A 10,514-nucleotide genomic window follows, 5' to 3' on the forward strand; every position below is an offset into this window, starting at 1 on the left:
TATTTATTGAAAATATTTATTTATTTGGCTGCATCGGGTCTTAGGTGCAGTGCACAAGATCTTCGGTGTGGCATGCAGGACCTTTCATTGCGGCACTCAGGCTTCTCTCTGGTTGTGGCACAGGCTCTAGAGCTTATGGGCTTAGTTGCCCCACAACATGTGGGATCTTAGTTCCCCAACCAGGGATCAGACCCACATACCCTGCATTGGAAGGTGGATTCTTAACCACTGGACCACCAGGGAAGTCCCAGTATTTTATCATTTTTCATGCTACTGAGAGGGATTTTTTTCAAATTTCTTTTCCAGATGGTACATTGTTAATGTATAGAAATGTGAACAGAAATTTTTTTGATTCAAATGGTGCTCACTTTGCAGTGGGTCATCAGTGCCTGTTCATAAAATAGTACATACACAAAAAATCATTCTACTCATCTCCAAATCACAGGAAGTTGTATCAACCTGGTAGCTAAAAGGATATGGGGTGGAATCATTTGGTAATGGCAATTTTGAAGATCAAGTCTGAACCATGTCAGCTGATTCTGATATAGTCTTGAAATCTTTAAACAGGGAGGGAGGCCCTGAAATAAAAAAGAAGTTAGGATAACATTTTTCTTAATACCACAAACATTTTAAAACATCAATTGGGAGACCACTGAACTACTTGCAAGAGAATATAAATGGGACACCTCCATTCCTTCAATAAGATGACACCAATAAGGGAAAGAAGGGAATATGTGCAATTTGGTGTGACCAGTATGTGCTGTAACAACAATACTGATGATGATGATGAGATCTAATTACTATGGAGTCCACATATATCTTAGACCAGTTTATCCGATCCAGTCTCCCACTTATTTCCCACAAAGAGATTGTCGTTCTCACATTTCTAAAGATAAGTCACATAAATAACTAAATCTCAATATAAATGGCAAACTGATGGTAAGGAGAGTAGTGTCAAAATAATCAGGAGAGAAGTTTGATGAAGGATGCTTCTTTTGAATCAGAATCTTTGTTCCCTGTGGTAACTTACTAGAATTATGCAGTGGAGTTCCAGTGCATACAGCTTCATCCACAGAGGGGGGTATCTTGGCCAGTAAGCTTCTTTCCCAGGTGGGTAGTTGACAAAATTCCTCCAGCAGTAGTCATACTCTAAGGAAACACAAATCTTGGTTCATTCAAAACATACAACAGAAAGTTAAATAGACCCTCCGGCCTATTTACTGCTGGAGAAGGGCTAGACTCTTCCAGAATCCCTAAAAACAACGCAGCAGTTCATTTGAAGATGGCACAGAGGCCATAGTGACAGGAATGGGGAAAGGAGTCGTATCTTTGATGCTTTCCTGGCTATGAATTTCAGACCTGGTCCTTTCTCCTGTTGTTTTGGACTTTCACTTCTGAGACTTCCGGTCTGGGGTAATCGGTCTCCTGGCCTAGAAACATACCACCACCACCACCACCGTCTCTCATAAACACTTAAGATTCCCTGGTTCATTGTTTTCACCTGGGGCTCCCATAATCCGGATAGTCACGCCACTGCAAATCAGGTCTCTGAGTCCTTGCCGGTTTCGCGGATCCATGTGCTGGAAAAGCCGCGCTGCGTAGATAACCAGAGTCACGCTAGGATGCTGATTCAGAAACCCTCCAATAGCCTTGGAGCATTCCCAGCAGGGACTCCAAGACAAAAACCAGATGATGGAGCAGCTGGTGGATGGGTGAAAATGTCTTTCTGAAGTAATTTTTTCTATAAAATTGCGTTCAACATGCTTGGCGGTGTTTTTGCCCGTGTGTCGCCAGACGTCACGGCTCTTGCCCCACTTGATTTCATAGAGCAGACAGGCCTCTTTACGGAGTTCTCTGGGGTCAAAAGAGACTTCAAATTCCCAGGGTTCAATTCTTCTCCTGAAATATAAAAAGCACCCCCATGTTGTCATGTTATCATTTGAGGGACCCTAGGATAATTTCATCTTCCCCTTTATCATCTAAAACATGACATCTCCGAAAACTTTTTTTCTATTCTGTATTTCAAAGTTATCTGGGGAGGTCCATTTGAATTATCAAAGTTTCTCTCACAAACATAGTGAAGAGATTTTTTCCCAACTCATGTTATTTGATTACTTCTCTATATATTCTAATCTTATTATTTTTTTTAATTTTACCTTATTTTTATCCACACCATGCAGCTTACAGGTTCTTAGTTTTCCAACCAAGGATTGAACCCACACCCTTGGCAGTGACAGTGCTGAATCCCAACTACTGGGCTGCCAAGGAATTCCCTCTAATCTTTTTATCTCACACTTAGAGGTGACCTGTCCCACTCATTAATCTTTGTTATTCCTTAATGGACTCTAGCAAGATTTTTTCAGGTGTGGAAGCCTCAAATTGCCAACAAGATTCTATTACCAACTCTGAGAAGAGAGTAATTTAGCCTCAGGATTCTTGCACTTTCAATTCTGTATACTAATTCCTCATAAGAAAGAAATTCAGATTTCTCTGAAGGGCATCTTTAGATACCCATGCTCTTTGTAGGTCAAAGCTGTGACTCAGGGAAAACTCAGAATTATGCTGAGGACTCTTCTTTGCACATGGTTGAGTTATAAGTTTATTACATCCTCATATTTTCCACTCATTCCTAAAGGATCACTTCATTTATTGTGTAGATCAATCCTTCCACCCATCATGAGATAATATGTTCCCTGACAAAAGTCTCCCTGTTATAAAAATAGGTCTAGGGAATTCCCTGGTGGTCCAGTGGTTAGGACTCCGTGCTTCCACTGCCCGGGAGCTGGGTTCAGCCCTTGATTGAGGAACTAAGATCTCCACAAGCCACTTGGCATGGCAAAAAAAAAAAAAAATCTAGAAAATGGGCATAATAGAATATGAAATCAAAGTGACAAGTGAGTTCCCTGGACTTTTCACTAATACCTATGAAAACATGTGATTTAAAGAGAGAAGAACGATAGTAAGACAATAACAGAATAAAGCTAGGGAGTAATTTTTTTTTTTCAACAGAAACCAAAAGCCATAGGAGCAAAGATATAGAAAGCAATAATAATTGTAGAGAATGGAGCTGGAAAAGGCAAAAAAAAGAATGGGAGCATGAGAAAATAGGAAAGGAACAGTAAGGAAGGCTATAGTCCTCCGGCTCTTAAACATCCATCTGTTCTTGGCTGAATTAAATGTGCACTATGATAGTATAATTCTTACCTCGAGGTGGCATCTCCAGCTGAAGGACCTGTTGACCAAGAGATGATCATGTCAAATGACACCCATATACAAATTGAATTACTAAGAAAAAATACTCTATTCTTCAAACCCACAAACCATATCAGAAAATGCAGTTAAGAGATGCTCTCCTCTGGGATTTCCCTAGTGGTCCAGTGGTTAAGACTCCCTGCTTCCACTGCAGGGGGAATAGGTTGGATCCCTGGTTGGGAAACTGAGGTCCCACAAGCCTCGTGGGCAAAAATAAATTAATTAATTAAAAAAAAATCTCTCCTGGATTAATTGGATTGGACTAGGTCATTGCGTCAAGAAAAGCAGATTTTAAGGGCTCTGCTGGAATTTATTTGCCCAATCCCAAACCAGGTAATCATCTTTAAGGCTCCAATAAGTAAGTTTAATGCAGTAGGAAAGTCACCCTTCAGAGGATCATAGATGTAAACTATGTACCCCCATAGACTCCTGTACTTCCTTCATCGTAGCAATGATTGCCTTATAATTGCCTCATTACATGCCTATAGTAACACTCATTTGTAAATTATGTGAGATACGTATTATATATATCTTGTTTCAGACTCTATCATACTGCCTGAAACATGTTGGTTAGCAGTAGATACTTATTGAACAAATGGATGAAATTCACCTCTATCCAGAGACTGGATCTCTCATACGTTGCTGGTGGGAATAGAAATCGGCACAGCCACTCTGGGAAACTGTTTGCAGTTTCTTAGGAAAAAAATCTAAAAATGCAACTACCATACAACCCAGCAATTGCACTCCTGGGTACATATCTCAGAGATAGGAAAACTTATGTTCACACACAAAGCCTGTACACAAATGTTCATATCAGCTTTATTAGTAATATCAAAAACTGAAATGAGCTCAGATGTCCATGAAGTTTGAGACACTGAATGTAATGTTCCCACATGACACCCCTTTTCAGTGGATTAATGAGAGACACAAAATCACTGCTCCCTCTAAGGGCGAAGTGGTCGCCCTGTCTCCCAGCCAGACCTTAACTCTGAGGAGCTATTTTTGAACCAAGAAGTGTCACAAGATCAGGGAGACACTTCCTTCAAAACAGAAGATGCCAAGGCTCTGGGGTGTGTGTGCGTGTGTGTGTGTGTTTGTGTGTGTGTGGAGGGGTCCAGATTGTGTCACTGAGGCATAAAAATTATTTTGGTCTGAAGACATTTGAAAATAAACCTACCCCACCCCCCCCCCAGCAATCCCTTATTTTCCTACAGGAAGAGCCTCCCAAAAGAACCCAAAAGAAATCAATTGTCATAAATTCCATCCCCTGGGGCAAACAAGGGAGACTGACTCTTACCAACTGAGACACTTACTCAAATAGACATGGTCACAAACTAATCTGTCTCCAGCTATTCTCCTAACGGCCCGTCTATCTTTCCTAAAAGTCATTTGTTTTCCCACAAGCGTTCTCCTCCCTCTCCACTTCTTCTACTGAGATGATATATAAGCCATCTTAATTATAACTGAAGCCCTTGAGTCACATTTTTGTAATTTTGTCTTTTTTGTTTTTATCGCTAATCTATGTTTTGTCAGTTTAATTTCAGGCACTCCCCCCCCCCCCAGAACAAAATCTAATAGGGTAGAGAAAAAGATTTTCCTCCTCAACAGTGTGTGGGGGAACTTCCCTGATAGTCCAGTGGTTAAGACTCCATGCTCCCAATGCAAGGGCCTGGGTTCGATCCCTGTTCGGGGAACTAGATCCCACATGCATGCTGCAACTAAGAGTTCGCATGCCTCAGCTAAAGATCCCACACACCGCAACAAAGACCCCATGAGCAGGGCTTCCCTGGTAGCGCAGTGGTTAAGAATCCACCTACCAATGCAGGGGACACAGGTTCGAGCCCTGGGGTAGGAAGATCCCACATGCCGCGGAGCAACTAAGCCCTTGCGCCACAACTATTGAGCCTACGCTCTAGAGCCCGTGAGCCACAACTACTGATGCCTGTGCACCTAGAGCCTGTGCTCTGCAACAAGAGAAGCCACCACAATGAGAAGTCAGCGCACCACAACGAAGAGTAACCCTTGTTCACTGCAACTAGAGATAGCCCGCGTCGGCAACGAAGACCCAATGCAGCCAATCAATCAATCAAAAAAAAAAAAAAAAAAAAAAAAGACCCCACATGCAGCCTAAATAAATAAATAAATATTAAACAAACAAAAAAAGAACAGCGTGTGTGAGATGTCTGTTTGTGCACTGGTACTAGATGGAGAGGGAGTGTGCATGGTATACTTTCCTGTAGGTGGAAAATGGTTCCAGCTGGGATGTGAGATTGAAAAGATAAATCAGTCAAATATCTAGGAAAGATTTGGACTGAGTCAGTAAATACTATCCTAAGTGTAAGCTGAAGAATAAACCTCTCATCTTTAGGAGAATATGTGGGGAATTTGACATGAGATGGAGGAGAAAGGGGATGGCTAAACCTTGGAACGGGCCCTTCTCAGACCTTATTTCAAATTGGGGCCTTTGGGACTTCCCTGACAGTCCAGTGGTTAAGACTTTGCCTTCCAATGCAGGGGGTGCGGGTTCTATCCCTAGTCGGGGAGCTAAGATCCCACGTGCCTCACAGCCAAAAAACCAAAACATTAAAACAGAAGCAATATTTTCACAAATTAAAGACTTTAGAAATGGTTCACATAAAAAAAATCTTTTTAAAAACAAAACAAAAAACAAATTGGAGCCTTTGAACCAGCTGTTTTACTCAGAGGGGACCTTATAGAAACAGAGGCCATAACCTATTTAAGGAGGTGAACAAGCAGTAAGAACTTCGGAAAAAGAGATTGAGATATATTCTCAGTATCTACACGTTCAGTGCAAGGCAAGAGCGCTAGCTACGTGAGTTGAAGTGGTTCGAGGGATAAAACATACCACCTTCAAGGGAAATTACCCAGATATTTCAATTAAATAAAGTCTTTAGTCTTCTTCCCAAAATACCAGTCACAAGAGAATTTTAACAGAGGGAAAATATAATGCCGAAAATATATTGTTTCTTGAAACCCGAGACTGATACCTGCACTGTGTCCTATCACACCACGCCCGTATTCTTGCAATAGTCTTCTCACTGACCTCCTTTCTTCCTATCTTTTCTGATTTCAGTCAAAAAGGCATCAAGTGCCACGTAAATGTGTCTAAAGTACTATTTTTTGTCATCTCTCAGCTATTCATAAATTCTCCAAAGATTTTCTTATTAAAAAAAAAAATCACACAGGGAACTATTATAACCATAATGGAAAAGAAAAAAAAATCTTTAAAAAACCCAACTTCAATTTCCTTAGCCTGGCATTCAAGGCCCTCAATAATATCATTTCAAGTTTGCTTTTAAGGGGAGGGGGGAGGAATAAATTGGGAGACTGGGATTGACATATACAGTGTACAGTACATAGAATAGAAAACTAATAAGGACCTACATATATAGCACAGGGACCTCTACTCAATACTGTAATGACCTATATGGGAAAAGAATCTGAAAAACAGTGGATGTGTGTATATATATATATGTGTGTGTATATATATATAATATATGGATGTATATGTCTGATTCACTTTGCTGTACACCTGAAACTAACATTGTAAATCAACTATACTCCAATTTAAAAAAAATTGCTTTCTAATCTTACTGCAGATTATTTCCAAAAACTCTTCTCTAGCCTAACCGATTTGTTCATTATATTCCACATACAATCTTTGTAAATTCTCTTAAACTCTCAGTGTCAGTCAACCTGGAAACTCCTCTTTGCCAATCCAAATTCTGCCCTTTCAGGATCCAGTTCAAATCCCACCTCAAGTGAAAACCATTTCCTTCCACAACCTGAAGTGTTCCTCTCCCACGAATTTTTCTAACATTAAGTAACGGAGTCTTAAATTATCCATTAACATGCCCTCGTGCTATCACTTCTGATGCTATCTTAAACTTTTATTTAACAGTTGTAGTTTTCCTACTTAATATTTTTATTAAAGTGAAACAAGCATTGCTTTAGTGTCCTCTGATCAAAAGTAGGTATTAATAATAACAAAACAATTATAATACACCCTAAGAATATTAACATATTAATGAATAGAAAAGTTGGAAAATGTACAAGGACACAAGCATAAGCAGGACACACACACACACACACGTGCACACACACACACACACACAGAGCTTTTGCATATTTCAAGAATATGGAGCTTTCAGGCCCCTGTCCATTTTACCTCTGTCGGAAGCCATGCTGCTCTGTCACTGGACTTTTTCCTCTGGAGCTATATATTGTGCTAACTGCTGTTGCCAGCAACCTACCTGAACATTGTTTTTGCAGGTGTGACCACTGCCACCTGTTTGGGCAGAAGATGACTCACTCCTGAGTCTCAGGGAAATACTGGGTATCCAGACTGTATGGACAGATAGCAGATGAAAAGGGAAGTTGGTGGGGGTTGATAAGAAAGCTTACGATACAGATAATTAATCCTGTAGCATAATTCACTGAGAATATCCAAATTTCGAAGTTCTTGCCTGGTAACATAGGAATGTAGGAACATTTCCCTTTAAAGTTAAAGCATGACTGACCCATCATTCTTTATTGAAGAGAAGACAGGGAGAAGACAGGGAAGAGAGAATTGGCTTGTTTCTGTGACCTGAATGTTTTCATTGTTACCTGGTGAAGACAGTGAGGCCTCGCCCTTTTGCTATTATTTATTTATTTCTAACTTCCTCTTATTTTGCTCTTCGCCCCAGATTCTGTTGAAAAGAGGCGGGGCACAACTAGATACAAAATCAAAAGGACTTTGATCTCTGAGTCAGGTAATTAGTGTACAAGTTTCAGGTAATTTCTCTCGCTTCTTGAAGCTCAGGTTAAGGTTAAGGTTAAGCCCAGTCCACTTCCGCTTTTTTATCTACCTTGAAAAAATGAATACTATATTCCCTAGTGCTATTGCCTCCTGTTGCCTGAACCCTGAGTCAGTCTCCTGTGGGTTTGAACATACACACTCACAGAACTGAGGTCACTCTCAAGACATAAGTCTTCCTCTAGGGTCTCATATCTAGAGCCCCTGAACTTTGAGTCTCAAATTCAGTGAACCCTACACCTGAGCCCTAAGTATAAGACTTCCCTTAATCACAAAATCAAACCGGAGCCTGGACAAGATGAAGCAGTTGCTTGGAGTGGCAGGTGATAGAAGGGGCAGAAGTGCCACATCATAAGTAAAGGTCCTTCAGAAGCCAAGCATTTCAGTGAGGTGTGTGTTGTGGGTATGTTACTGAGTTCAAGCTCGCTTTGCTTACATGACAAACTAATGAATCGGAGTCGAGGTGTTGAGGTAAGGAATACGACTTTATCCAGAAAGTCAGCAGGCCAAGAAGATGGCAGACTAGTGTCTCCAAAATCCACCTTATTGGGGTCTGGATGCCAGTTTCTTTTCATTCTTTTTTTTAAGAACTTTTATTGAGATATAATTGACATACAATAAACTGCATATATTTATTTCTTTTTTAAGAACTTTCATTGAGATACATTTAACAGACAATAAACAGCACATATTTAGAGTGTACAATTTGGTATCTCAATCTCCCAATTCACTTCCCCCCCAACCCTCCCTGCTTTCCCCACTGGTGTCCATGTGTTTGTTCTCTACACCTGTGTCTCTATTTCTGCCTTGCATTTCCTCTTTCATAGTTGTTAGCATTTGCCTTATGTATTGAGGTGCTCCTATATTGGGGGCATATATATTTATAATTGTTATCTCTTCTTCTTGCATTGATCCCTTGATCTTTATGTAATGTCCTTTCTTGTCTCTTGTAACATTTTTTATTTTAAAGTCTATTTTATCTGATATGAGTATTGCTACTCCAGCTTTCTTTTGATTTCCATTTGCATGGAATATCTTTTTCCATCCCCTCACTTTCCATCTGTATGTGTCCCTAGGTCTGAAGTGGGTCTCTTGTAGACAGCATATATATGGGTCTTGTTGTTGTATCCATTCAGCCAGTCTGTGTCTTTTGGCTGGTGCATTTATTCCATTTACATTCAAGGTAATTGTCGATATGTATGTTCCTATGAACATTTTCTTAATTGTTTTGTTGTTGGTTTTGTGGGTCCTTTTCTTCTCTTATGTTTCCCGCTTAGAGAAGTTCCTTTAGCATTTGTTGTAGGGCTGGTTTGGTGGTGCTGAATTCTCTTAGCTGTTGCTTGTCTGTAAAGCTTTTGATTTCTCCATCCAATCTGAAGGAGATCCTTGCTGGGTAGAGTATTCTTGGTTGTAGGTTCTTCCCTTTCATCACTTGAAATATATCATGCCACTCCCTTCTGGCTTGCAAAGTCTCTGCTGAGAAATCAGCTATTAACCTTATGGGAGTTCCCTTGTATGTTATTTGTCATTTTTCCCTTGTTGCTTTTAATAACATTTCTCTATCTTTAATTTTTGTCAACTTTACGATATGTCTTGGTGTGTTTCTCCTTGGATTTATCCTGCCTGGGACTCTCTGTGCTTCCTGGACTTGGGTAGCTATTTCCTTTCCCATGTTAGGGAAGTTTTCAACTATAATCTCTTCCAATATTTTCTCAGGTCCTTTCTCTCCCTCGTCTCCTTCTGGGGCCCCTATAATGCGAATGTTGGTGCGTTTAACATTGCCCCAGAGGTCTCTTAGGCTGTCTTCAGTTCTTTTCATTCTTTTTTCTTTATTCTTTTCTGCATCAGTGATGATCACCATTCTGTCTTCCAGGTCACTTATTCGTCCTTCTGCCTCAGTTAATCTGCTATTGGTTCCTTCTAGTGTATTTTTCATTTCAGTTATTGTGTTGCATATCTCTGTTTGTTTGCTCTTTAATTCTTCTAGATCTTTGGTAAACTTTTCGATCTTTGCATCCAGTCTTTTTTCAAAGTCCTGGATCATCTTCACTATCATTATTCTGAATTCTTTTTCTGGAAGGGTGCCTATCTCCTCTTCATTTAGTTGTTTTTCTGGGGTTTTATCCTGTCCCTTCATCTGGTACAAAGTCCTCTGCTTTTTCATTTTCTCTATCTTTCTGTGGCTGTGGTTTTCAGTTCCACAAGACGAAATACTGCTGATACTGCTTGATACTGCTGTCTGCCCTCTTGTAGAGGAAGCTATCTAGGAGCCTCCTGTGTGCTTCATGATGGGAGGGGACTGATGGTGGGTAGGGCTGGGTGGGTGGAGCTCAGTAAAGCTTTAATCCTATTTGGTGGGTGGAGCTCAGTAAAACTTTAATCTGCTTGTCTGCTAACGGGTGGGGCTGTGTTCACACCTTGTTGGTTGTTTGGCCTGAGGCCA

At 40.4% G+C, this 10,514-nt stretch overlaps 1 protein-coding gene across 2 annotated transcripts; it reads right to left on the reverse strand.

Annotated features, from left to right (window-relative positions):
- Positions 1 to 428: 428 nt before the first annotated feature.
- On the reverse strand, positions 429 to 7,457 carry APOBEC1 (apolipoprotein B mRNA editing enzyme catalytic subunit 1). 2 transcript variants are annotated; one of them, XM_057703769.1, is made up of 5 exons: positions 7,442 to 7,457; positions 3,205 to 3,232; positions 1,502 to 1,899; positions 1,031 to 1,149; positions 429 to 578 (listed from the first exon to the last, which is right to left on the reverse strand). In XM_057703769.1, exons 1-5 carry the CDS (start codon positions 7,455 to 7,457, stop codon positions 429 to 431), a joined length of 711 nt encoding a protein of 236 aa, XP_057559752.1. The 2 variants fall into 2 exon arrangements, with proteins under 2 accessions (XP_057559752.1, XP_057559751.1); XM_057703768.1 differs by lacking the exon at positions 7,442 to 7,457 and having other exon boundaries at positions 3,205 to 3,254.
- Between the last annotated feature and the right edge of the window lie 3,057 nt (positions 7,458 to 10,514).

Source organism: Hippopotamus amphibius, chromosome 12 (assembly GCF_030028045.1).
Source record: "Hippopotamus amphibius kiboko isolate mHipAmp2 chromosome 12, mHipAmp2.hap2, whole genome shotgun sequence".
NCBI lineage: Eukaryota > Metazoa > Chordata > Mammalia > Artiodactyla > Hippopotamidae > Hippopotamus > Hippopotamus amphibius.

Bases quoted from the DNA above. Each gene is read 5' to 3' on its own strand.
- APOBEC1 (XM_057703768.1), bottom strand. From the start codon at position 3,254: ATGATCATCTCTTGGTCAACAGGTCCTTCAGCTGGAGATGCCACCTCG. The intron at 1,900-3,204 runs GTAAGAATTATA...TTTATATTTCAG, and splicing joins GCTGGAGATGCCACCTCGAG to GAGAAGAATTGAACCCTGGG. The intron at 579-1,030 runs GTAAGTTACCAC...TTTTTATTTCAG, and splicing joins AACTCCACTGCATAATTCTA to GGCCTCCCTCCCTGTTTAAA.